The 27,599-nt window shown below is 50.7% G+C and overlaps 2 protein-coding genes across 4 annotated transcripts; both read right to left on the bottom strand.

Moving 5' to 3' along the window:
- Positions 1 to 974: 974 nt before the first annotated feature.
- On the bottom strand, positions 975 to 3,181 carry KLHL11 (kelch like family member 11; the record flags this gene model as incomplete). Its single annotated transcript, XM_084275315.1, has 2 exons — positions 975 to 2,571; positions 2,682 to 3,181. 2 exons carry the CDS (start codon positions 3,179 to 3,181, stop codon positions 975 to 977), a joined length of 2,097 nt encoding a protein of 698 aa, XP_084131441.1.
- A 2,036-nt stretch (positions 3,182 to 5,217) lies between these two features.
- On the bottom strand, positions 5,218 to 27,599 carry ACLY (ATP citrate lyase). 3 transcript variants are annotated; one of them, XM_084275516.1, is made up of 28 exons: positions 27,118 to 27,599; positions 25,441 to 25,563; positions 23,583 to 23,645; positions 22,750 to 22,940; positions 21,750 to 21,829; positions 21,155 to 21,285; positions 19,266 to 19,384; positions 18,683 to 18,819; positions 18,250 to 18,311; positions 17,962 to 18,079; positions 17,658 to 17,812; positions 17,296 to 17,386; positions 16,231 to 16,260; positions 14,381 to 14,522; positions 11,963 to 12,131; positions 11,394 to 11,498; positions 10,987 to 11,183; positions 10,736 to 10,817; positions 10,246 to 10,356; positions 9,648 to 9,775; positions 9,375 to 9,468; positions 8,951 to 9,105; positions 8,050 to 8,200; positions 7,381 to 7,524; positions 7,078 to 7,191; positions 6,492 to 6,574; positions 6,183 to 6,259; positions 5,218 to 6,035 (listed from the first exon to the last, which is right to left on the bottom strand). In XM_084275516.1, exons 1-28 carry the CDS (start codon positions 27,274 to 27,276, stop codon positions 5,941 to 5,943), a joined length of 3,306 nt encoding a protein of 1,101 aa, XP_084131642.1. In that variant the 5' UTR covers positions 27,277 to 27,599; the 3' UTR covers positions 5,218 to 5,940. The 3 variants fall into 3 exon arrangements, with proteins under 3 accessions (XP_084131642.1, XP_084131643.1, XP_084131644.1); XM_084275517.1 differs by having other exon boundaries at positions 19,266 to 19,380; positions 21,151 to 21,285; XM_084275518.1 differs by lacking the exon at positions 16,231 to 16,260.

The raw sequence follows: 27,599 nt of genomic DNA on the forward strand, positions 1-27,599 counted from the left end.
CGATTGTCAAAGACAGGCTGGGAACAGGCTCCTGGGGGGGGTCTTCTTCAGTTCCTCACTAGAATTAAAATGCATGCAAGAGTGGAGAAAGGTTCTACAGGTAGCTCATGGTTCAATTTAATACTGTGAAATAATCTCACTCTTCCTACTCCACACGGATAGGGGTGAAGAGTCAGTGTTGGTGGGCGGCTACTTTGCTGGTTTTCACTCCTTTTACCTGTTGACCTGAATTTCTAATGAAGCTGTTGAGGACAAACTCAAAGCACCTTCAGGCACACCTGAAAAAAAACCCTACTGCCTCAAGTTCACTGCTTTAGCAAGTGTCCTGTGTTCTACCAATCATCCACTTACAAACCCACCCTGCAGCCTCCCTACAACACAGATACAAAATACTTAATACACATAGAAACATCCTGAAGTCGTTTTCTAAAGAAAGATTGTGCTTTTGCTCTCACAGATAGGTATAACTATTGCACTTGCCTCCGACTTGGGAAAGCGAAGTACACCAACACCAGCTGTTTGTGAAGTTTAGTCACTGAGGAAAGAATCAAAGGAATGTCAATACAGAAGTGCAAATAAACCAGGTGCTTTCAAGCACACACAAATGTAACTACTAAATTATTAAGACAGAGACCTTTGATTTTCAAAGCAGAACTGTTAAGAGACTGACTCTACAGAAATCCTCGAAAACAAAGATCTGAAGAGAGAAATAACAGACTCAGTGTTCCCAGAGATATTTCACAGCCCGTGGCAGGCTACAGATTTTCCCTGGGCACCGTTAAGTAATACTGCAGGGCTCACACAGTTCCTCAATTCCCTTCCACGCTCAACTCTGGAGTTTCTTAAGTTTTCAATAGAGAAAAGATGCTGGTTTTCTGCATCAAATCCAGTCAACACCCTCACGTCTTATAAAGACACATCCCACCTTACAAGGCGGTTGAGCACAGCGTTCCCTAGGAGAGGCAGCCCAGAAACTAGCACTCGATCTGGGAGCGCGCGATTCTCCGCAAGCTCAGGGAGTGCCGGTGCATCACCTGCATCTGCCTTTCCTGCATCTGCCTGATTCTATCTTTCTGCCACATCAGGTTTTGTGGCATAGGGTACCTCTGTGTTCCCTGCAAGCACCTGAAGGGAATTCTCACGTGGCAGGCTGTTGCTCTGCAGCGAGGCTGGGGCATAGGAGGCAAAAGCATCCAGCGCTTTCTCTCAGCACAGTAACGATAGGCCTCCTTCCTGTATTGCTTGTCAATATCATCACTGTTTTTCCACCCCCCAATGATAAAAACATCATCTTTGTAATAACAAATAGCTGCTCCTTCAATGCTAAGCACCTCTGGGGGTAAGCTCTCCAGTATTTCATCTGAGGCCCTGCTAGAGATCTTTACCTTGGCTTCCTCATTATCTATAGGGTAACTCTTGGGGCAGCACGAGGCCGTATGGTAAAAGTTTGTGTTAGCAACAGACATCTGAAAAGAGCAATAATTATCAATGAGGGGCAGCGACTCCACATCCTGCCACTGCCTTGTTTCAGCATCGTATCTGATAACAACCACCCTCAACCCATCCTCGCTATCGCTGTCAACCGGGGTACGGGCAGCAAGATAAACGAACCGGTCTTCTACAGAAACAGCTTTGACATCACGAAGAATCTTTGGTGCTGACTCCAGGTTGAGCCATTTGTCTTGCTCAGGGTTATAAATGGTCACATCTTTAAAGCCAGGACTGAAATTGCCGTGTCCCCCAATGCTGTACAAGTTTCCTTTAACTTCAGTAAGGCCAAAAGAATGCTTCCTGGTTATGAGATTTGAGACTTGCTCCCAAATGTTCCTGTTTGGATTGTACCTTTCTACCGTCTTGGCAAACCCTGGTTCCATGGAGCCAGCCACATACACGTAAGACTCTGTCACAGCGATAGCGTGCCCATCCAGGTGATTATGTACGTGGGGTAAGTTCACCCACCTATCTTCATCGATGAAATACCCTACACACTCGCTCAGGTAATCCCCCCCCTCCGACACGCCACCGATCACCATAATGACATCCATGTTTTGCCCAAAACGTGGCAACAACGCTACGGGACAAGCGGAATGCTGCAGGTTACCTGACTGCAAGTTCTCAGCCCGCAAGGCGTGACTCTCCACAGCCTCAGCCACTAATTTCACACAGGCTTCGTTGCTGGACACCAGCCTTTCAGATTTGACGTGGCGGGTGAGGTAAGTGGGCTTCATCTGAGACAATCTAAGCAGTTTAAAGAGATCTTCAAAGTACCTCTCTCTTTCCTCGGGGCTTCTCTGAACCCACTTCAAGATGGTCTCAAAGAGGATTTCCTCAGAGTCCACTGTGATCTCCAAGTCCGAGAGCCAGTCTCTGACGAGATGAAAGGGCAGAGTATAGAACTCCTCGTCCTGGATCACTTTGTGGAAGTTCCTCCTGATCATGTCCTGCGCTTTCAGGGCCAGCTGGTTCAAGGAGTACATGTGGGCCAGGCTGTGAACCGCCACGCAGTTGGAGAGGTTGAGCTTCTTCTTCAGAAACTCCCCGCAGAAATCTTTCAGCCGGGTCAGGAGAAACCTGCGGGGACAAACGAACAAGGGGGGGCTGTGTGTGTGTGTGTGTGTGAGAGGCCGCGGCCCGCGCTGCCGGCGCTCCGGGTCACGCCAGGGCCGCCGGGCCCCGCTCACCTGTCGGCCATCTCCAGCACCTCGTGGACGTTGCCGGGGCTGACGCGGATGGTGCCGGTGTACATGAAGCCGATGACGGCCTCCACCGTGTCGGGGTCGGGGCCGCCCTCCGAGCTCCACTTCTGCAGCTCCACGCGGCCCGAGCGCGACTCCGCGAAGCCCCCCGAGAGCAGCGGCGTGAAGTACTCGGTGGCGGCGGCCAGCACGGAGCGGTGCGCCCGGTACTCGCGGGCCGCCCCGGGCCGCCCGCCGCAGAAGGCCAGGGTGATGTCGCAGTAGAGGCCGTGGCGGCGCTGCTCGTTCTGCCGCCAGACCAGGTCGGAGCAGTGCGCTGGGCACCCGAACGCTTCCGCCTCCCCGTCGCCGTCCCCGTCCATCCCGCCGCCGCGCGAGCCCGCGTCCTCCGCCTCGGCGGGCGGACCCGGCCCCTGCCCCGGCTGCGGCAACGGCTGCGGCAACTGCTGCGGAGAGGCCGCGGCCGCCGCTATCGCGTCCGACATGGCGAGCTGAGGCCGGGGCGCCTGCGCGAGCGGCGCTGCGGCCCCGCCCCCTGGGGGAGAGGCGGGGCCGCCGGGAAAATGGCGGCCGGGGCCGGGTGGCCACTGAGCCGGCACCGCGGCAGAGGCAGCGGGCTGGGCGAGAGGCGGGATGGGGGGGACGGAGGGTCCGCAGGGTCCGCGTTTCCCCGGGCGCTGCTGCCCCGCTACCGCGAGGAGCCGGGAGGGAGGGAGCTCTGGGCCCGGAGCCGCACCCGCGGTGCCGGAGCGCGCTGCCTGAGCGGGCGGCCGGGCCGGGCCCCGGGGAGCGCCCCCTCCCTTCTCCTTTGGCAACGGGCCTCCGCGCCCCGGGGCCCGGCCCGGCTCCTCACTAACCGAGCCGCTCTCCATCATATTTGAAAAGTCGTGGCTATCGGGTGAGGTCCCTGGGGACTGGAGAAACAGTCACGTCACTCCCGTGTATAAGAAAGGGAGCAAGGAAAACCCAGGGAACTACAGGCCGCTGAGCCTCACCTCTGTGCCTGGGAAGATCATGGAACAGATCCTCCTGGATGACATGTTGGAGCACATGAGGGATGAGTGCGTGATCCAGGACAGCCAGCACGGCTTCCCCAAGGGAAGGTTGTGCCTCACCAATCTGGTGACCTTCTATGATGGAGTGACAGCATCGGGGGGTAAAGGGAAGGAACCGATGTCATTTACTTGGACTTGTGCAAGGCCTTTGACACAGTCCCCCACCACATCCTTATCTCTAAATTGGAGAGAAGTGGATTTGCTGGGTGGACCATCCAGTGGATAAGAAACTGGTTAACAGACCGTAGACAAAGAGTGGTGGTCAGTGGGTCTATGTCCAGGTGGAGGCCAGTGACAAGCGGGGTCCCCCAGGGGTCTGTCTTGGGACCAGTGCTCTTTAACATCTTTATCAATGACATGGATGATGGAATTGAGTGCACCCTCAGCAAGTTTGCGGATGACACCAAGCTGAGTGGTGTGGTCAACACCCCAGAAGGAAAGGAAGCCATCCAGAGGGATCTTGACAGGCTGGAAAGATGGGCCCAGGGGAATCTAATGAGGTTCAACACTGCCAAGTGTCAGGTGTTGCACTTAGGGATTCTTCCTTCCCGACACAGATACAGACTGGGAGAAGAGCTTCTTGAGAGTAGCCCTGCTGAGAAGGACTTGGGGATTGTGGTGGATGAGAAGCTTGACATGAGCCAGCAGTGGCTCTTGCAGCTCATAGGGCCAATGGTATCCTGGGCTCCATCAGGAGAGGAGTGGCCAGCAGGGACAGGGAGGTGATTGTCCCTCTCTGCTCTGCCCTCGTGAGGCCACATCTGGAGTCCTGTGTCCAGAGCTGGGGCCCCCAATACAAGAAGGATGTGGAACTGTTGGAGAGTGTTCAGAGGAGGGCCACAAGGATGATTAGAGGGCTGGAGCACCTGCCCTACAAAGAGAGGCTGAGGGAGCTGGGCTTGTTCAGCCTGGAGAAGAGAAGGCTGCGGGGGGACCTCACTGCAGCCTTCCAGGACCTGAAGGGAGCTTATAGGCAGGAGGGGATTCGACTTTTTAAAAGAGCAGATAATGGCAGGGCAAGGGGGAATGGACTAAAGCTAAAGGAGGGAAGGTTTAGATTAGATATTAGGGGGAAGTTTTTTACAGAAAGAGTGGTGAGGGGCTGGAACAGGCTGCCCAGAGAGGGGGTGGATTCCCCGTCCCTGGAGGTGTTCAAGGCCAGGTTGGATGGGGCCCTGGGCAACCTTGTGTAGCTCCAGGCCTGGAGGTTGGTTTCCCTGCCTGTGTCAGGGGGGTTGGAGCTCTGTGACCCTTGGGGTCCCTTCCAACCCAGACCATTCTATGATTATATGATTCTATGAACCCCTGCTCCCATTGGAGCTGCGCCGGGCTCAGGCTGGGCAGCGCTTCCCCTTCTCTTACCCCCCAGCACACGCAGCCCGAGGGGCAGGACAGGGCCAGGGTCTGGCTGAACTCCCATCCCCACCACCCCTCACTCCCTTCAGAGGCCAGACAGGAAAGAAGCGTAAGTTAGTGTATTATTTATTCGAGGTGGTTACAATACACAGACACGGAGGACGCTGAAGTTACTCTGAGATTATTCTTGTAGCTGCAGCTAGCGCCAGTGACAACCCCACACCCAGCACTGAGAGGCGGTTTGCATAAATACAGACACCTGGATACACGCAGCTTCACAGTTTGACAGCAGTATGGTACAACTTTACACTTTAAATTACTACACCAGAGTTTGAGTAACATTGGTTATACATCAGCAGTGGTCCCACAGTTCAGGATACAGTCAGACTGAAGATGAGAACACACTAAACAAATGGAAAAACAACCAACAACAACAAAAAAACTCAAGTCAGAGGCTAGGGGAGCCTTTCCTTCTGTCAGGAAGAGTTGCAGCTTGACAGCAGATTACAAATCTACACCTTCATGTAAGCAAAACTCCCCTCCCACAACCCTTAAAATCTTCTGGAAACAAAATTAAACAAGTTGAAAAAAAAAAACCACACCAAGAGGGGTGAGAGACAGTATTAAATACAGCAGGTAACACCTGGAATATCACAAGTTTTGGTTTTTATTAGAGCAAGTTGCTATTCTTATAAAACAGTTGCGTTGCTCAGTCTGAGGAGGCAGCTCAGTGTCTGTGTCCCAATGGCCTTTACACACCACAGTCCCACGTGTGGCTGTCCTCTGCACACACTCCCAGCGCCTTGAAGTGCCGTGGAGGCAACACTGCAGACTCACATCGTCATGTGCTCTGGTAGAACATAGGATATGTCATCCCAGGGGTGACGGTACAGACCTTGCTTCAATCTCTTCTGATCCAGGTAGTGTCCTGAAATGAAAGTGGCTTCTGTTACCAAAGACCCTCGATTGCATATTGCTGCAACCAGCAGTTCAGAGCCCCACAGGTTCCTGTCTGGTGCCTGTGGTGGTGGGACAGCCCCTGGGAGGGGCAAGGGCACAAAGGCAGCAAACTTACCAATGAATCCCATGCTCCTGCCTAGTACAAAGATGCCATTAAGAGCTCCTATATCAATATATTCATCTGCTTCTTCCCTGCAAGAGAAAGTAAATTGAAGTTCCTCATAGTGACCTATTAAGCTATCAGTATTAGAAAGGCTACAGATCTGCTCTAGTGCCAGCAGCAGCGCTAAATTCACATGGAAGTTTCTTCCTTCCCCCCCACCCAGTCCAGGCTGCAGTTCCTTCACCACCTCCTCCAGGAACCCTGGCTCCACAGGAGCTGATTTGGCCCCAAGTTAAGAGAAGCAGCCCAGTACCCACTCACCGTGTGAACGAGCCACAATTCCTGAGAACATCGACAAAGGCAACTCCAATAAAGCCATCTACATTCAGGATAAGATTTGGTTTCTGCAGGAAACAAACACACACCCCAGTGAAGATGTTAACAGTGGCAACTGGTGTTCCCCAGCAACCACCATCCTTGAGGGCAATGTGAGGATTGCCTGTAATTGTGGGCACAGGAGGCTAAAGACTGAGAAGGCTGTTGAGCAGCATGAGCTTAATGCAGATGAGGGAAAGCCAGCCACAAACAACAGGCCAGGTTCAAACCAAACCAGAGATCCTGGTGTGTGCTGGCTCCACCTCAGAGCACAGCAGTCCAGGCATCCTGTGGACAGCACAGGTAACAGGGTTTGGTTTGTGCAGCATTTTCCTCAGCGTTCAGCAAGTGTCTTCAGCCTTACCAAGCTATACCTGTGCCTGGCCCAAAGTCTACCACAGACAAAACCCCAAGGCCCAAACCCAACAACAATTTACACAGCTTTGTAATTAAAATACAGCATAACCCTTGTGTTGCTTGTCCCCCAGTAAGAAAAAGTGCTCAACAGGAGAGAAACACTAGTGCATTTCACCTTGGAAGTTGTGATTTTTTCTACTTCAAGTGCATAGTCCAGCAGGGGGGTGGCAGGGAAATGCTGCTTCACGTAGTCTTTGAGGATCTGAACTCTCATGTCAGGGTTATTTATCTGCAAGTTGGGAACACACCACAGTCATTGATGTTACCTTCTTACACAGGTACTCATCACAAGCTTCACTCTTTGGGGGTTTAAGTCTTGAGAATTCAATCAACAGCTGCCTCAGAAGTTGAGAGTTTTCTTTCCTCCCCCACCCAAACCCAACCCAACCTCCAGCCTGTATTAATGCAGCTTTCTTACCGACTTGACTCGGTGCCCAATGCCCATGATCAGCTTCCCTTCTTTCTTCATCTTATTCACAAACTCCATAGGGATAATCCCACTGTCAAAGGCTTTGCTGAACATTTTGGCTGCAGCATCCAGTGCTCCACCAAACCGGTCACCCTGGGTGCAAGACACAGAGGGGTTCTAGCAAAGGACTCCACCGTTAATGTACAAAACAAGGGCAGGATTATCTTCCCATCCTCCCTATCCTGAGATGAAAGTCAGGCAGTCACCTGAGATAAACCATCTGTTCATAACATGGGTATCAATACATAGCTGGTGCATCTCCACTGGAGGCAGAGCCCAGGGGTAAATGCCATCTAAACCCTGTTTTAGTCACAGTTTTACTTGTCAGTATCAGAAGAGACCAGGCAACCACACAGAGACAGTGCTGACAGCAAGTTGCCCCCTACAAAAATACTTCTAGACTTAAAATTGAGACAGAGATATTCTTACATACTGGGCTCTAGGTTTTAAACCTGGAGCATAAAGCATTCAGAGCCGAATTCAAGAGACATTCAAAGAGTGAGCAGAAAGACAGAACCTGTCTGTGGCTCAGCAGCCGAACTAAATCTTAAATTAATCGTAATAAAACCTGGGCAGGGTAATGAGCAGCAAAGCTGAATCTTCTGGAGAAGTACATACGATAGTGAGAAGGCCTGAGGTGAGACTGGAGACAAGATCTTTCCCAGCTCTTGCACAGACGATGGTGTTGTGGGCTCCAGACACAGCAGGTCCGTGATCTGCTGTTACCATCAAGCACATCTCAATGAACTGGCAGGCATACTTGGGTAACCTGAGCAAGGAGGAGACTGGAGTTATTTGCTGTAATTAAAGCCCAACAACAGAGGCACTCGGTGTTATGTTAGGGAGAGACTTGCGTTTCAGGTGAATGCTTGAAAGAAACAATAGAAAAGGGAACCACAGGGTCACAGTGTCTATTGGTGCATCCTACTGTCTCTGAGAGGCTGAGTTTTTACTCTGTTTCCACAGGAGCTGCTTAGCTCAGAGCTGAGGTCACTTGTAGGCTGAGTTTGCACGTGCCCAGCTCACTTGTCAGTAAGTTCTGGGGTCCCTTTGAGGGGAACCTGGGGCCTGAGCTGCAGTTCTGTTCCTCCTTGTCTGCTGAGCTAAGATTCCAGCTACTGCCAGCGTGCCTCCAATGAAAGCATCACCAAACCAAGGCAGCAAACACCCACCATTGAGGAGGCTCCCTGTAGGCTGCTCAGCCAATTTGTGGCAGCTCCCCAGTCTCTCTCTTGTCAAGGTGACAGTAATAATAATAAGCAAGTAGTCAGAGAGTATGAAACGAGCCTAGAATGTAGAAGTGTCCTCTGTGCACCACAAAATTTGTGGAAAACTTCACCCTACAACTAGAACATACTGTGTGAAGCCTTGAATGTAGCTCAGGAGGGGACAGAGATGGCATTTCCAGTGAACCCACATTCACAAAGGAATCCTGGAGTTATTTTGTGCTTAGAAGTCTGTTAAACAAGCAAAACTTCAAGCCAAAGAATTTGGGAGCTTTAGCAAAAAGCTGCCTCACCTCCTCTGAAACCAGAGCAGGCCCAGAACTCCTCCAATTCCCATCTCTTCTTTGAAGACCTCAGTGATTGGCATCCCAGCATAGATCAGTTCCTGACCTCTCTCATCACAGATGCTTGTCATAAAGGATGCCGGTTTGCGGATCAGACCCAGCTCCTGAAATTGCAGGATGAAGATGGGATTTGAAACATTCCCATCAGACACAAGGGGCAGGAAGTGGCAGAGCAGTCAAACAATGCTGTCAGCTTGCCCTCAGAGCAGCTGCCACAGCACAGAACCAGCATAGCCAGGGAGCCCACAGGGAGCACTAAAGCGTGTGATGAACCCCGTGGCAGCACCGTTACTGCCACAAACATCCCAGATCACAGCAAACATCCCATCCTGTTTCTAAGGAAGGAAAAAGCAGGTCAAGCAGCAGAGCTCACCCTTGCCCAGGAGTAATCCATTGGCACAGTTGGAGGAGGCACTTCTTCAGCTGGTTCAATGACCCTCTTGGCCACAAGATCCTGGTACACAGACCTACAGAGAGAATCCATTTATTAGCTGAAGTCCTTTAAGAGACACAAGTGAGGGGGGCTTAATCTACATCTTAAAACCTCAGAATGCATAGAAGTTGCTGTCCCTGTGCAGGAATACATTCATTCATCAGGCCAGAATCAACCCCCTGACAGCTTTTACCCCCTGTTACTGTGACTTACTGAATGACCTCTCCCAGCTCATCAAAACTCCGGGGAACAAACACACCAGCTTCCTTCAAGGCTTGATTCTTTGCAACAGCAGTTTCAGAAGCCTGGTTGGCACAAGCTCCTGCATGGCCAAACTGCACCTACACACACAAGAGGAAGTAAAGGAACACAAGTCATTTACCTGCAGAGAGAACAGAACAAAGAGCTACCTGGGAACACTGGTGACTGCACAGCTGCCGCCTTCGGGCTAACCCAACTCTTGGTGGCAAGTGCAATGAGCACTGCAACATACAGGGCATTCCCTAGTCTGCAGTCACTCCAGGTCCTTGCATTTTCATCCCCATCATCTCCCCCTCTCCAGAGCTGCAGGACTCTGCTGCACACCCTGGGATCTCTGGGCTCCCTTGACAAGTACACAGAATCCCCTGGAGATCTCCAGTGGCAGACTGCAGAAGCATGAAAAGCTTTTACCATTTGTACTTATTAACTCCCAGTTGTTAAGGTGCTACCAGCAATTTCAAAAAGTTTAGGCACAGTGAGAGAAGTTCTTTTATCTTCCTGCTGTGGAGAGACATTTACTTCATACATTTGCCCCTGTTCTTGCACATACCTCTGAAGAGAACATGGTGGCACAAGTACCAATACACCAGCACACCACTGGCTTGGTGATACGACCTTCCTTAATACCCCTGCAGATCTTATACTCTTCTGTGCCTCCAATCTGCAAAGAAAGCAAGCATGTTGAGCTGGTTGAAAGCTTTGTGCTTTCCCAGAAACCAGCAGACACACACATAGAAACATTACTTGGATTTCCCCGCCCCAAACTTTTTTGCTGAGTAACAGATGAAGCCTCAGAACAAAGATTCCTTATTTAATTATGGGGTTTTTCACATCCAAAGTAGGGGAGCCTATGCCTGTCTGCAGAATACATTCAATTTCTTTTGATGAAGGAAGCAGGAAATAAAAATTCAGAGATATAAGAGTATGAAAAGCTGGCACTTGTCTGTAGCTGGTTTTTAGCATCCTTGCAGCCAGGTCAGATGCTCCCAAACCACCAGAGTTGGGTACTTCTCAGATAGGCGTGACCCAGCCTCACTCACCTCTCCAAGCACTACAATCATCTTCACTCCTGGAGTATCCTCATAACGCAGGACATGATCCATGAAAGTGGAACCAGGGTATCTGTGTGGAACACAGGGGGAAAGGGTAGAAGTTAAATCACGTTTCACAAACTCTTCTGAAAGGCGAAAAATGAACAGCCCACCTGCCCTTCCTCCTTCAAGTTACTAACAACTCTGCTGGCAGATTTGAGAAAACCAACAGCATCTTTGCAGCTTATGCTGAGTCCTACCTGTCCCCTCCAATGGCCACCCCTTCATAGACCCCATCTGTGGTCCTGGAAATGATGTTGTTGAGCTCGTTGGACATCCCTCCAGACCGTGAGACGTAAGCCACGCTGCCAGGGCGGTACAGTTTGGATGCTAAGATGTTATCCAGCATGCCACCTGTGTTGCCGATTTTAAAGCAACCTGGTTTGATCCCACCAACCTACAAGAAAATTAGGGAAAGAAGCAAAGCCTGGTAAGACATAAACAAGCACCAGGAATGGTTCTCTAAGACAGCCTCACCACTACTTATACAAATAACAGAAGAGGCTGCTGTGACCTTCATAAAAAACAACATGGACTTTATATGACTGAAGGGGGACAGGAGGAGAGACAGGGGGGACAGGAGGAAGAAAAAGTCACCAGTTCTTACAGTGGCAGGCCCGATGATAGTGACTCCTTTCTTATCTGCCATCTTGATGAGCTTGCGTGTCAGAGCCTCTGGAATGCCCTCAGCAATGATGGCGATGGTGCGGATCTGCATCAAGGCAAAGCAAACTGTCAGCAGGCCCCAGAGCCACCACCCCCTCAGCTCTGCAGGACAGGAAGGGAAACAGCTGCTGGGGACATGACCAGCTTCTTGCCAGGCCCTGGGGGGGTCACACTGCACCCTCACAGGCTGGAATGCCTGCCACATGGATCCACTGTCTGCTGTTGTCTTCACAGCACTCTCAATGTCCTGTTCAGAGCATTTTTCCCCCTTCCCCTGTGCACAGTAAAGCAGTGCTGCACTTTAACCAACTCAAAGCAATCGCTCCTAGCCCAGGCATGCTGAGTTCTCCCACAGAACTCCCAAGTCCAGCATCCTCCTTGGAGCCTGTGAAAAGTCAGGCTCAAGGCATGTATCTGCCCTGTTGGGCCACCAGCTGATTTGCTAATGCCATCACAACACCAGGGACAAACACTGATGGTGAGACCTTCCCTTCTTTATCCCTCACTCACCTGTGGGTAATTCATGGTTTCAACAGTGCTGTCGTAAGCAGAGCGTAGAGATGCGAAGTTGATGAGAACATCCACCTCTGGGTGCTTCCTCATGGCATCTGACATGTTCTTGTAGACTGGGATCAGGATTTCTTTGTGGCCCCAGTAGAACTTCTGCCTGTGGTCACCACTATGGAGAAGAAGATGGAAGAGCCCTGACTTTTAAGGCTACCAGGAAGACAAAGGGACACAGCGCATGCAGACAGAGGAGTTTACAAACCCCGATTCTCAGACACCAAGACTGACTGTGAGGCTCACTTGCTAGTGAGCACACATGGGGAGGGACCATACTAACAGCAGAAGGTTCTTCAGAGTATAGGACAGAGCAGCATATGGAAGGAGACGGGCTAATGGGGACAGAGGCATCCAGCAAGATGAATAAGCTCTCCCACAGTGAAGTTACCAGAGCCTCAATTCTACTCCAAGCTGGAAGACAGAATGAGGCACAGAAAGAGTAATGAATGAAGTGCATGCAGAGCTGCATAACTGGGCTGGAATAAATACCAGACTGGGGGAACAGCAAACCAGGATCTGTGGGGAACAGCCAGGATGGCTGAGGGACAGTCCACACTGATTCTGCTACAGGGAGACTCGATCCACCCCATCCCATGGGTGCTGAAGGACCTGCACCTCAGCAAGTGTCACTGCAGGTGGCATCTCATACCCCATGGATGCTCCAACTGGGGCTTCACTGAAGTTTACACTGTCCAGTCTTTTAGAGTCTGGAAATATCAGAAATATACCAGCCTGGGAACACACTAACAGAACACTCCAGGTTTGCCAGCCTGGCTTCCTCCAAAAGGTCAGGCAGAATCAGATCATTACAAGGAGCATTACACTTTTATTCCCTGTTGCTTTCTCTTCATTAAAGAACTGCAACACTGCAAGGGGCTGCCACTCACCTACAGATGTGACTCTGCCTGCACTCAGTTTTGGCACCCTGAGGTTTGCACTTGTTGAGCAGATGCTGCAGAGCTGCAATTACCATCAGAGCTGCAGACTAACAGCACAAGGTACTTAACAGTCAAGAGGCAAAATTCTCTGCAGGATGGAGGCTGATTAGCCACCAGCTATCCTGGGTGTCTGTAAACACCACTGAAGCAAAGCAAAGCTCCTACCCTTCATGTGCTCCCTTCTCCCTGTCTCAGCAGCAAGCCAGACACTTTCCTCACTACTTGCCCTGTTTGGCAGGGATACCCCCCATGCTCGTAAGGTACAGTGACAGGACAGGTTATGTCAGTGACATACAGTGACAGGGGGTTCTCCTGAGGGCAATTTCACAGAATCACTAGGTCAGAAGAGACCTTTGAGATCAAGTCCAACCGTACCCACTCTCTACTAACCCATATCCCTGAGCACCTCATCTACCCATCTGTTAAACACATCCAGGAATGGTGACTCAACCCCCACCCCAGGCAGCCTGTGCCACAGCCCACAACTCTTTCAGGGAAGAGCTCTTCCCTCACACCTGCTCTGACCCTGCCCTGGGGCAGCTTGAGCCCATTGCCCCTTGTCCCACCTCCTGTCCCCTGGCTCAAGACACCATCGCCCACCTCTCTGCACCCTCCTGTCAGGTCAGTGGAGGTGGTGACAAGGTCTCCCCTCAGCCTCCTCTTCTCCAGGCTGAAGACCCCCAGCTCCCTCAGCTGCTGCTCATAGGATTTGCCCTCCAGCCCCTTCCCCAGCCTGGTTGCCCTTCTCTGGACTTGCTCCAGGACCTCAATGTCCTTCTGGTAGTGAGGGGCCCAAACCTGAACCCAGCACTCGAGGTGCAGCCTCACCAGTGCTGAGCACAGGGGCACAATCTCTGCCCTGGCCCTGCTGTGTCTGACACAACCCAGGATGCCATTGGCTTTCTTGGCCACCTGGGCACACTGCTGGCTCATGTTCAGTCAGTCACCCAAAACCCCCAGGTCCTTCTCCACCTGACAGCTCTCCAGTCACTCCTCCCCAAGCCTGTAGCTGCTCTGGATTGTTCTGTCCCAAGCACAGGACTCTGCACTTGGCCTTGTTGAACCTCATCCTACTTGTCTCAGACAAGCAGACAGTGAGCTGTAAAGAAAGCCCAGTGAGCTGAACCTTCCTCCCTCACCCAGCAAAGGAACATAACACAGAGACCCTCTACAAGAGCATGAAGTGGGACCTGGAGTAGGTGGCTGACATCAGGCTGCTTCCACAGAGCAGCCTGAGCTCAGCAGTGAGGGAAACAGGACAGTCTGCAAAGCCAGCCCAATGGAGGAAGGGAGCATAGGAGGTGTGAAAGCAGAGATGTAGACTATGGCAGAGCTACACTAAAGAACAGCAGAGACTGGAGGAGGAAGTCCACAGGATTTGTGGGAAGCAGTCAGGAGAACTGTGGAGGCAGCAAAGGCTACTTACGTGAAAGGATAAACCATGGCAGCGACCGAGGGCTCGTCCCGGGAGCAAATATAATCGAAGTCCAGCATCCCCTGCACAGCCCGGGTCTGCATCCCCCAGATGATGGCTTTGGTGTGACGGCTGAACAGGGTTGTGGCTTTACCTGCTCAGGGGGAGAGGAGGAAAGAAACAAAACCACACTCAAACATCCATCTGTGCTCACGCCGTCTGTCTGTGCAAGGCAAGGCCTGCGGCTCCGCCACGCGCCTGCCCAAAGGCCCCACGGCAAGCACTGGGCCCCCCTGCAAACCCAGCCCAACAGCTGGGCTGCAGGATGCCACAGCCACTGCCCACGCTGAGGAGGAAACTGCAGTCCCCTTCCCCAGGCTGCACAGGAGCCAGGCTTTGGGCTCCACAGGAGGGGCAAGTGCTTAATAGCACGGGGGAGCTGGTGTAGGAGCAGAGAGGTAAGAAGTGAAATTGCCTCTTCCTCTTCTCACGTGGGCCTCCTGCTCCTCCCAGAGAGTTTCATTCTGCAAAGCTGAAGAGAAAAGGAATCCTGGATTTCACTGACTTGCACATGGCCTTCGATCAGGGAGAGGCAGAGAAGGTTTGCCCTTATCCTCATCAGGGCACTACAGTAGAACTACAGGAACTAAGAAAAGCAGGGAACAGAAGGGACAGAAAGCAAAGGACATCTACACACTCAGCTTCTGTTTTCAGCTTTTTTTGATGATTAGAATCCAACACAAGCCTCATGGCCAGAAGAATTTATATATGGCCCAAAACTTGGCTTTGGGGACAGAAAACTATTCAGGTCGTGAGGGGAGACTGTTTGCTTCAGATACATTTACACCACTTGTCACAGAAAAACACTAAGCTTCTCCCTTTGACTCCAGGCAGAGCTCCTTTTAAAACTCTTAAGAGCTCAGAACTGCTGATCCCAATTCAGTCCCCAACTAATTTCTTTCTGGCTTTGAATCAAAGGTAAACAGCGTTAGGGATTAAACAGGATACTGTTCTGCAGGCTTTAACAAGAAATCTTAGGCTGCTCTACATGCTCACAGTTTGGGCACACAGCTATACCTGGTATTGGGAAACTGCCTGCCCTAAAAAACCCCATTTCCCTTGCAGGTGCATGCAAGGAGATAAGACTGATACTGATAGAAATGGGAAGCACAGGCCCAGAAAGGTGATGCCATCTGTCCAAGATCACACAAGGGAGAATCTGAGTGTCCCCCTTCTGCTGTCCCTCTTCTCGTGAGGTAGAGCTTGAAACTCTACCTGTACCCCAACTGAGCAGTTTATTCTCAAGAGAGTGCCTAAACAGAGCTCAAGAGAGTGCCTAAAGTCCCCATAACCTCACTGAGCACGAGTTGTAATGCTTTGCTGAACTGATAAGGGAACAGGAACATTTAGTTTATTTGGTGACTTCTGTGTGCCCTTCAAGGTTCATAAACAAGCAGGGCACCCACAGTATTGTGTTTCCCTTTGAACCAAAGTGGCAGTTATCAGACACTGTTAGATTCCTTCTTTCTGAAAGCAGAGACACCAGAGGTTCTCCCAGTGTGCCTAGGTCTGCTTTTCTCTGTAACAACTCTGGGGGATAAGGGGAGAGAAATTAAAGTTTGAGACCTGTCCCTCTCTACCCCAGAGAGAGTAAGTTTCTGTGCAAAGGATTATGTGATCTGCACTTGGAAAGCCAGATGAAGAGTTCATGTGGTGATAGCTAAACACACTGGGCAGGAGGGATGGGAAGGACCAGACAGCACTGCAAGCCTCTGGAGAGAGCACACAGCAACAAAACCAAGAACTAAGGAATTCAGCTGCCAGCAAGGCCACACACATCCAGCTTGCCACACGTGTCCTACCTGAACCAGGTCTTGAAGCTGGGATTGAATCTGTTAAAGAGAGAATCACCCATGCAGCTACACACCAGGAGCGGCTGGCAGCGGGTGCTGCGGCATCGCTCCTCCCCAGGGCACTCCAGGCTTTGCTTTTGGGAAAGCACAAGTGGGCTGGAACACTCTCTGCTATACTTCTCTCCAAACACCTGGACACTAAATTTTGCCTTTTGCCACCTAGAAGCTCTTTGCTTATCCCAGCAGAGGCACAGGTGAGGTTCAGGTGTCCTCACACTGCAAGCCCCACAGCTTACACGTTTGCACTGCAGTCCTGAGCTTGTGCAAAAGCCTGTGCACAACAATTAAGAGCAGTAGTGGGGTTTGTGATGCCTTTCACCCAAATTACATCTGAACCCCCTGTACTGCTGTGAGGCCAGAGCCTGCTCACATGGGAGGGAGGAGGACTAGGACATTGTTGCACTCTGCTGTTGCTGCTCCCCCACTCAAGATGCTTTTAGCCAATAAAGTGTCAAAAAAAAAAAGGCAAAAACCTGCCAAAGCTCTTGTGTATCACACTGCTAAAGAAACTTCTACAACACTCCAGTTAAAAAAACCCAGAAAGCAAAAAACAAGATAACAGAAACACTGCACAGGAACCTCCAGCACTAAACATGGTGAGTACATCCCATCCCTACCAAACCGACTGCAGAGTGTGTGTCCAGAAAGCTGCAGGTTGTCCCAAGGACCATTCCAACAGCATCCCATGGGAACAGCTCAGGAACCACACCAAGGACTCTAACCTGCTGCCTGCTGGCCTTGCGTAAGGGCAGGTGGGAAAGCTGGAGCTCTCAAACCATGCTGTTCCCTTCAGTGGAACATCCCAGATCAAGGCTGCTCTGACTCACCTTGCAGTGAGCTAACAGCACAAGTGACAGCACTCTAAAAGCACTTAATTACATTCAAAACAAAGAGAGACAGGTACCACAAAACCACTTTTCCCTTAATATCCAGAAAAAGCATTAGTTAGGTTAACCCACAGGCTGCCTTTTGGAGCAGAGCTGCTGGGAATTGTTTCCAGTGCTGGAGACTTACCAAGAGGTGCTGTGGGCTTTGCCTTCTTGGCTGGAGCGATATCATCGGGTTTGGACTCTGAGAAGGAAGCTGTTCTGCTTGGTGCCGGAGTCTGAAAGGTTCAGAAGGCAAGTCAGTAAGGGATGGCATGCTAGATAAGGCCTGGAGCACACAGGAAGATGTGGCCAGTTACTTTGGCTACACTAGTCTACAAAGAAAACCAGTGGAAGTTCATTTTGTGGTAGGACCATTACAGCCCTGTGAGAGCAAACTGGTTTTCCTAGAAAGTGGTGGTGGCCAAGCTCCCTTGGTCACCTGGCCAGGGAGGGGAAGCTGCCTTGAAGAGGCTCCTCACAACCATTCAGGGAGGGGAAGGGGCTCACCGAGGGGCTGCCGCTGGCGTTGAGCAGGAAGTTGGCAGTGTGGGCTGCTGCGGGCGGCTGGTTGGGGATGGGCCGGTGCCCAAGGGCCATGCCCACAATCGCCGTCATGTGGGTCTCCGTGCCGAAGACGTGGATGGGGATCCCGGTGGTCTTCCCTGTGTACACACACACACACACAACAACTGTCAGCCTTGGGGACAAGCTTCTGCTGAAGGGAAGCATTTAGCCTTGAAAAGGCTCCACAGGAGGCAGGTGGAAGAAACAAGATGCAGGAACTTTGGTTCAGGAGATGGTTGGTCCTTACCGACTTCTCCCATGACGCGCAGCCCTTCCTGGTAATTCGGGCCTCCTCTTCGTACAAAGATCCTCACCTCATGCTCCTTCAGAGGGCCCTGGTAATCCTTAATCGCTCTCACGATGCCCTAGAAGTGCACAGGCAAGGTGAACTCCGGGCAGCCCCGTGGTCAGCCCATGCCACCCTCACAGGAACTCCTGGAGGAGGGCACTGCCCGCTCTGCGCAACCCAAGCCAGGCACAATGGCTCATGCTGATGCCTGGGGGCATCTGCTGATACTTCTGAACAGTCACCTACCTTAAACGTGGCTGCTACGTTGGTGAAGTTAGCAATGCTGCCTCCAATGATCAGGATTTTACCTGAGGGAAGACACGTGTAAATAAAGTGGTTTTAAGGGCACAGTAATATGTACTGTCACGAGGCAGTTGAGGCTATGAAGTGAAATAACACTGCAGTTCAGTTTGCAACAGTAGTTGCAGTAAGTTGTGTTTAGCAGAGCCTGGAAGATAAGAGGTTTGCATCAGGCAAGATTTCTTCTGATAAGAGCTCAGGCCACATTTGCTTCAATCTCTGAAGCAAGAGCTGACAGAAATCCATCACTGTCTCACTCAGAGGCAGCAGTACCTTAAAAGCTCTGCCAGGGAGGTGTGAGCATAGTAACAGCCCAGATCTGTTTGGTTTTCCCCACACACAGAGCTGTGCAGCTCTGCAATAGCAGCGATTCTCTTACCTTCAGGGTGCTTCTCCCTTGTCATGAGGGAGAGAATAGTCTTTGCGTAATCGTAGGTCTGCTGCTCGCTCGGGGCTCCTGAGTACTCCCCATAGTTGGCCAGTTCGTTCACACCCCCCAGGTCACAAATGGTGTCACTGGAAAAAAGAAAATAGATGGATTATAGTTTGAGCCACTGTGAAGGTCTTCCTAATGCATTCCAAATTCCTGGGAAAGTGGGACCTGTAGCAGACATCATGCTGTCTGCTGAAAACAAAGCTGCTCCTCTTGGCTGATCTTGTTATACTCTCCCAGGTACAATGGAACCCAGGGGCTCCCACAGCAATATTACCAGCAACAGCTTTCAGCCAGCTTGTTTCTTTCCAAGTCAAAAAGAAACCATGTCTCAACCACAGAGAACTGTCATCTCCAAGGGACACCAGGCTGCACATCTCCATAAGAAATGTGCACAGCATCTTCACTCCAAAGGGGTCCCAGTGTGGCAAAGATTGCTTAGAAGAGCTTTTCCAGAGACTGCAGCAACGGTTTCCTCCCAGGGCTGTAAACCCACCCCCTCCCCATTGGGATCCCTGTTCCCTCTTACCTGTAAACCACTGAGGCACCACCACCAGCCACCATGGTCCAGATCCTGCCCCTGGGGTTGAGAATAGTAAGCTTCAAGCTGGCTCCACTCTTTGCATCCAGATCAGCGATGTAGGCTTCCTGCAAACAGAGCAGCAAGTGATTTAAACTTCTCTTGTCTCTTCCTCCAAACCAGAGAGTTGATCGTGCTGGCCCAGTCTAGATATGCAGAGCTCCCACATCTCCCCTCAACTACAACTGAGCAGAGAGCAGAACTACAAACAGCATTTCTGTAAGAAACAGACACAGGTTCATCTCTCAGGGGCCAGGACCAGTCTATGTTCTGTGTTCTCCACAGCAGCACACAGAGGCTGGGCTGGACACAGACAGCTTGTGCCATTCTCCATGAAAAATCCAAAAGGGGATCAACCTGAGCATACACAGATGTTCTGATTCCTGCTTGGAAAAAAGTCACTCTCCAAACACCATGCTGTCTCTGTAAGGCTGCTGGCTTGTCCAAGTGACATCACAACTGACAGCTGCGAATACATTTGATATCCCTTCACTTGCACAGTGCAGCTCATGAAGCAGATTTTTCCCTGTTTGCAGAAAAGCTTTGGAGAGGCAGCCAACTGTCAGCAGCGTTGCACTAAGCTGTGCCACACTGGCCATGCCTTCTGCACTGCTCAGCCAGCCCTGGGGAGCCCCTGGCCTTCACAGCTCCACACATGGCAGCCAAAGAACCCAACACCTCTGAACTGACAAGTCTTGATCTGACCTCATCTGCAGAGCAAGACCAGAGGAAGCCTGAAAGTCAACACAGCCACAGCTACGTGCTCCCTGTCTGTGCTGCAGCCAAGGACACAATCACTGTGCGTGCTGTAGTTTGGCTCAGCGTGGTGTTCCTGTCTCACAGCATGCCTGCCTGTTGGGAAGCACTTCACTGTGAGCTCATTAACATTCTCAGCAAAGGCTCTGCTGTAATAACCTTCACAGGGACTTGGAGAGCGATGATTCAGAGACAAAAACTGAACTAATCCTTTTAAGAGCAAATTGAGTTAAGTGCTGGCATCCAGCAAGCTACATGGAGAGAAACAGCTAAATGGATTTCCTGGCCACGTTACAAAAGCCTTCCCCAACTGAAGCATAATTATAATTATTAAAAGTCAGGACAGAAATCCTTTTAGACACAGTAAAAGTCACATGAAATAAGTAACGGAACAATTAAGGAGAGGGCTCTACTCCTGACAGCTTTGGAAGCTGTTGGGATGCTAGGTAAGAAGCTGGGCTGTGCTACCAGCAGCACAAGCTCAGGGAACTCCAAGAAACAATGGGCTCTTCTAATTTTAAAAGAAAAACACTGCCTGCAGCCTCCTCTCAGTGCATTAACATCTGAACTTTGAAGCTTGAGAGATGGTGACTATTTCCTTTGGATTCACACTCAGGCAGGTTTCACATACAAGTGCTACTCAGGGCTCTGAAAGGGTAACTCCAAGCCTAAGGGAACATCAGCTGCCATAAGGTCAAGAACCAAAACAGCACCACTGCCAGGGCAGCAGGACAGGCAGGGACCCTGTGAGGAAGGCTGTACCAGTGCAGAGCTCTGGCACTCTACTGAATGGAGTTAAATATAAGCCTCCATGTAAAAAAAAGAAGTAAATTCTGAATTACAGAACTGAAACAGCAACCAACTGCACGTCAGCATGCAGTCAGGAGAAGTCCTAACACCACAGCAGTGTAAGTGGGGGTTAGCACATGCTCTTATCACGGGTGCCAGTGCCTGGGTCCTCAAGACACGTCAACAAAAGCCACCAGAGAGGAAATCCTCACTGCCACAGACATGCAAGCAGTGAGGAATTAAGCTTGCAGGCCACAGGAGAGGCATCTGGGCCAAAGCAGGTTGTTACTTGCCTCTGGGTAAGCTTCCCTGCCAAAGGGAGGGGGGAACTCCACATCCCCCCACTTCACTTTGCAGATATAGTCAGCAGTTGCATCAATCTTCGCAGCCAAATCAAGGATGTAGACACCATCACTTGTCACCACTGCATTTGAAAAAAGTACCAGGATTAGCTCTGGTTTATACAGATTTACTCAAACTTGGATACCACATAGAGACCACTACAAGAGCTAGGTCACCTTCGCCCCTCTTCCTCCACATGTGTCATTTAATCATTTACCAGACCCAGAGTGTTCCCTTAAGAACTACAGTGGCCACAGGCAGGCTCTAGCTCAGGTTTTGACCCAAAAGAATATTTATGGGCCTCAGTCCTGATTTAACATCCCTATCAATGGATTTGTCTTTCCCACCAGGAAACCAGGTAAGACATCCCCCCCATCAGCCCCCAGTTTGGGTGCATTCAACCAACAGCTTCAGGAGCAGCACAGCCCCTCCTGTGCTTCCACCCAGCAGCCTGAGACTGCTGCAAGCTACACAAACCCCAGGAGAATGGAGTGCAGGTTTCAGTGCTCCAGAACAGACAGCCCCACTCCCAAAAATCTCTGTTACCTAATGGATTGATCTCGAGGTACGTGAAATATAGATCTTCATAAAGGTTGAACAGGCCACAGATGAAGCTGGCCAAGATGCTGTAAAAGAAGGAACACAAATTCATTAGGCAGCCAAACAGAAAGCACAGCCTGCTCTGCTTCATTTGTATTAGCAGCAACCTGCAACAACCACATCTCAATATCTTCCATCTCATTCATCTTCTCTGGAAGAAGCGAGGTGATGACTCAAGGAATGGAAGATCTTGATGACTCATCCTAATTATGCTTCACCAAACTCTGCTGAGAACAGAGTCATTCACAACTGTCAGAGATGCTCAGCCTGATCTCACCAAGAGAGAGAAACACATCACTGTCTCTCCCTACCAGATATGCATCTTTGTCAGACCTTCCTTAGCTGGGATGGGGAACAGACCCCAGGAAACTGTTTTAGTGACAGGCTTCTTCAGCTAGCTGATGCTGAGCAATGCCAGCAGTGATTACGTTATGTATGGAAAAATCATGACTCACGTTAATTAGGTAGAGGCATCTAATTAAAGGAGATGCAGAAGAAGTGTTGAGATCTATAGATAAGCTTGCAGTGAAGTAGAAGAGCAAGATAACACCACCTCAGAGCAGGCCAGAGCAAGGCAGAGTACATTTCTGAATTAGCAATCAGATTCACATCTCATCACTGTTTCTATGAAATAAAAGAAACTCTAAGCTAACACAGAGGATCAAAATTCAACACGTCTCCAGCATCTCAGAGGTCAAGACTTCAGCAGACTGAGAAGTGCCCCTGTCAACTGAAGGCTGGAAGCACCACAGACACTTATTTTGAGTTTTAACAGGCAGCTGGGACAAGGTCAAAAGAACCTCCAGCTTAAAATGCACAGCATATTCTTGAGGGCAGCAAGAAGGGCAGAAGGCAAGCTTGTGTCACAGAACAAGGGCGTGCTGTGCTGGAAGGAGAGCAGCTTCAGGGCAGCTGGCTGTGCCTGGAACCAGGCACCTCTACTTACTCCTTCTTGTCTGCTGGTGCGTGCTGCAGGAGGTATTTCTTTACATCTGATTCGTGGAGCTTTTCATCCACTGCCACAAGCAGCTTCTGAGCTTTGGCATCAACATCTCCCACATCCACACCCCCCTCATGGTGGAAGAGCACGTAGTCTCCCTCACGGGCAGCGTATATGCACACATAGAACTCTTCCTCCTGCAAAGACAAACGTTAGCAACTCACCCCTGGAGAAGATCAGGGCTGAGGAAGGTACAAGTGAGCACACAGCTAAGCTCTGCAAGGAGAAGCAGCACCAGAGCAGCCCAGAGGCTCCCCAGGGTTGTGCAGACCATGCTGGCCTAGGAAGGAGTGTGGCAGCACCTGGAGTGCTTCACCCTGGAGAGACCTGCCAGGGACAACCCATTCCACTGCTGGAGAAAGCTGCTCCCATCTTACACAACCAAGGTGCAAACAGGGTCCCTTCTTGCATGCACCACAAACACCTCCATTGTAATTACACCCTCCCCACAAACCACAGCAGAGCACCAGTATATCACCAGTATATCACCAGCACAACCCAAGACCTGTCACATCCAGGGTTTGTTATCCACACTTGACAGTGTCAGGGAGCACTGAGCCGTTTCAACTGACCAACTCAGTGTCTCCCTGGGACACGTAACCTCCTCTGCTCTGCAGAGTAACAGTGATTGACACGATCACTAAGCACTCCTGGCACAGACTAATGCTGTGCCTGCACATAGCTCTGGCCACACACACACACCTCTGTCCCAACCCATCCAAGCTGCATGCGAGTCAAGAGACTTCAAAGCACCTGTCAGTGCTCTCTGATATACAGACCTGCTTGTGAGGGACGAATGGTTCAATCAGAAAGTTCTTCAGGGTTCCCTTGGCATTAGCAATCTGCATGCAGAAAACAAACACCAATAAACACTTGTCCAATAGCCACACTTATGACAGCAAGCTTCAAGAAATAATCAATGCTGCTCTAAAAATAACTTCCTCACAAGCATCTTCTCCATGTTTTCCTGGGGAGCTGTGATCCTTCCCTGGACATGCTGCTGTACCACTCTGGGTTACCTGAACTTCACAGGCTACCTGAGCCAGTCACCCCTCCTGTTCCCAACAGGACAGCTAGCAGAGCAGCACCAGAATGGCTGCTCTTCATCTCCTGCCCCACGTCAGCTCCTGCAAAGAGCACTGCTTCCTGCAGTGTGAAACACGGTGGCTTCAGCTTCTCTTGGGAGCTCTGAGCAACTCAGAAGTGAGGGAAGTCCTGAACTCCACAGGGAGCAGCAGGAGCCTCTGCCCAGCAGTCTTGAAGCCATGTCAATGAGCATGAAGAGCAGGAGAATCCTTCAGCCTCTCCTGACAGGGACAGGCAGCTACAGCAAAGTCCCAGGAACTGTTCTGTGTGGGTGTTCCCACTACCCAAACCCAAGTTTCCTGACTCAAGACACACTCCTGTACAGCCCACAGGAGATACCCCCCCACTGCCAAGGATGCTGCTGCTGCAGCATCGGTCACAGGTCCTTGGCACAGTCCTGCCTTTAGATGTGGCAACTGGATCATGCTAAAGAATCAATTTCAACACCCATGGTCTCCCTGCCAGGCAGGCACAGTTGCCTGGTGTTTCACAACGGCCTTCAAGCAAGCTGGCTTGCTCAGCTGCACAGCCCTGCGCTGGGGCCAGTAGCAAATCAGTCACAGCAGGGCTGAGGCATCAGTTTCCTTGAGACAGCACAACTCCACGGGGCCCTGAGACACAGCAGCTGGGATGGCAGGCATTTCTTTATCATCAGCATTGCAGTATCGTTCCCAGGGGAATAAATATTACAAGCCAGCATCAAGTTAAAATAAGGACTTGAAGTAACACTCAGTCATCAGCCAAAACACACTGCCTGGCTATAAGAGGACAGTTTTATGACAGCTTTTATACTTGTCTCCTTAAATCTGCCTTGGGTAATGAAGCAAAGCTGCTACACCAACCAGACACAACATTTGAGCTGTCAGCTGCTGGCTCCTGAGTGGAAGCAGCACCAGATCCTGCTGAGCCCCAGCACAGGGGCCCTGTACAGCAGCCTCAGGCAGTGGGAGCACTGAGGTGCCCAGCAAGGTGTCCCTTCCCCAGCAGGAAGGTCACACACAGGACAGTTTCTCACCTGCTTTGGCACAAGCACAACACAGGCTGCAAACCACCACGAGCACGGTGCTTTAAAGCACGTTGTGTGCTCCTGTCACACCAGCAGGCAGGAGAGACAGAAGAGAATCATAGAATCATAGAATGGTCTGGGTTGGAAGGGACCCCAAGGATCATAGAGCTCCAACCTCCCTGCCACAGGCAGGGACACCAACCTCCAGGCCTGGAGCTACACAAGGCTGCCCAGGGCCCCATCCAACCTGGCCTTGAACACCTCCAGGGACGGGGAATCCACTACCTCTCTGGGCAGCCTGTTCCAGCCCCTCACCACTCTTTCTGTAAAAAACTTCCCCCTAATATCTAATCTAAACCTTCCCTCCTTTAGCTTTAGTCCATTCCCCCTTGTCCTGCCATTATCTGCTCTTTTAAAAAGTTGAATCCCCTCCTGCCTATAAGCTCCCTTCAGGTCCTGGAAGGCTGCAATGAGGTTCCCCTGCAGCCTTCTCTTCTCCAGGCTGAGAGGGGAGTTCCTGGGCCTGCTGCTAAGGCGGCACTCACCGTGGCTTCCTGGCCCAGGCGCTGCTTCAGCCAGGCCTTCACCTGATCCAGCGTGAGGTTAATCCCAACCAGTCCAAGCTTTCCACGCCGCTTTATCAGCTGATCCGGCTTCACCACTAAACGCTGTGAGGTTGGGCAAGAGGGATTAAAAGAAAGAAGCGTTAGAAAGTGATTCCAGGGGAGCAGTTCTCTGCAGATAGTGGAACAAAGCCTTAAGTTCTGTACAGCAAGCATCCCTGCAGAGTTTCTTTAATCTCCTGGCTGGATCTCTAATGTGCTGCAGTTGTCAGGCAAACACAACTCCTGGTACAAGCCTGCAGCTCTGGGGCTGTTTTCATGCTGTACTTTGAGAAGAGCAGCCTTATTTCTCATCAGACATGGGTACACATCAGAGGTTAAGGTGACAGCTTGGTTTTGCTTTCTTGGATGAAGTCTGATAACCCTTTCAAAGCAGCTGTTAGGATGGGGTGTACATACTTTTTTAAAAAAACCCCAAGAAAACCACCCCATGCAGGCAGCATCCCCTCAGCCTGGCAAACTGTCTTTGTAAGATGCATCATGAACTCACGACACCAGCATCTCCCTCAGGAGGAGGGATCAGAGGCACAGCAAGCACCACCAGCTGCTCCCTGAGAAAGCTCCTGCTCCACTACATACCCTGCAGCCAGACTGGCCAGGGTCCTGCACATCCTGCTCAGCTGACAGTGGCTCTTCATAGGACCCCTGTGGAAAGCTGTCCCTAGGTAACACTTCTCTCTAGTTTCCACATATATTTTTTTTTTAATTAAGAAATTGGTGCCATTTGGCTGTACAGCTCCTGATACTACAGCATAGATCAGACATAACATGGAACCCTGTGCTGTGATGACTGCAGCTCTTCTGCCAGACCCTGGCGCCCTCCCGAGCATCACAAAACTCTGTCTGAAGGGTTAGACGGCATCCTTGCTGCCTGCTGGCTTTCTGCACTGCTGTTATCTTCCTGGAACTCACTCATGCACTCAAGTATGGCACATTTAATTACTTAGTGTAGGGCTGCTATCAGTCAAGGAAACGGTCATGTTCTACCAATCAGTGACTTAATTATATTAATGTCTGGAAAGGAGCCAGCTTGGACAGCTAATAAAAAGAGCTCTGGATATGTTTTCTCTACAGAAAGTTCATGGCTCTGAAACATAAAGAGATGTAAAATATCTTGCACAGAAAAAGGCAAAAAAATATTAAGTTCTCCCTAACATTTGGCTTGGATGCAGGAAACCTAAGCTGGGTCCTAACTGAATGTCTAAATTGGCTGTGGAAACTCTAATTCCAGTAAGTAAAGGATTGAGACCAGGGAATGGCATTGAGATGCCTGCTTTGCCTGAATTAGCCTCCTTTATTTTCTCTGTGGTTCTGAGAAGCTTCTCATTCACAGGTGTCTCTGCTCAGGTGTTTCAGCCCTTAGAGGATTTTATAATCAGCCCCCCAAGAAGGTGATACAGCAGGCTGGAAGCAAGGTTTGTTTCTTCATCAGTGTTGCAAACCAATGTTGCAGAGCAGCAGCAGCAGCAACCGGTCCTTCAGGAAAGATCTGGAGCACAGCTCTGCTCACAACCTGCCATGGCAGGAGGTGCCATGCCCAGGGGGCACAGCTCAGCTGGGCAGAGCTCTGGCCAGGGCTCTGTGAGTCGCTCCTCTTACCTCACTCAGAAGCCAAGGGTGGTCCTGGGTGAGCCGTGCCCAGTCAGTGTCTGGGGTGACTCGGGCATACTTGAAGCGGTTCTGGATGGCAGAGGACGTGCAGATGTACTTGTACAAGAACTCCTTCCCCGTCTGCTCAGAGATGGCTTTGGCTGACATGGCTGCTTAGTCTGAATTGGGGGGGGGGAATAAACAAAGAGTCAGGAACAGAGTCCAGTTCTCACAGCAAACTCCCAATCACCAGCTTGACAAAGCAAACAGAGCTGGGGCTGTATCTCCCCACTAAGTACAGCTATAAAATCACCTGATAAGCCACATGGAATAGCTCTCACTTAAAACCTCTACCCATTCCCCTGCCCTGAACACTATTTTTGGTCCAGCCTGTTACACAGCAATGAAGTTATAGGGTCAAAGATGTTTGTAGCTGCAGGAAACATATTTAAACAAACACTTCATCCCAGTGAGCCTGTTTGTGTGAGTCA

Source organism: Gallinula chloropus (genome assembly GCF_964237585.1).
Source record: "Gallinula chloropus genome assembly, chromosome: 26".
NCBI classification, from domain to species: Eukaryota; Metazoa; Chordata; class Aves; order Gruiformes; family Rallidae; genus Gallinula; species Gallinula chloropus.

Bases quoted from the DNA above. Each gene is read 5' to 3' on its own strand.
- ACLY (XM_084275516.1), bottom strand. From the start codon at position 27,276: ATGTCAGCCAAAGCCATCTCTGAGCAGACGGGGAAGGAGTTCTTGTAC. The intron at 25,564-27,117 runs GTAAGAGGAGCG...CCAACCTCACAG, and splicing joins ACCCTTGGCTTCTGAGTGAG to CGTTTAGTGGTGAAGCCGGA. The intron at 10,818-10,986 runs GTAGGACTCAGC...TGTTCCACACAG, and splicing joins GTGGCCATTGGAGGGGACAG to ATACCCTGGTTCCACTTTCA.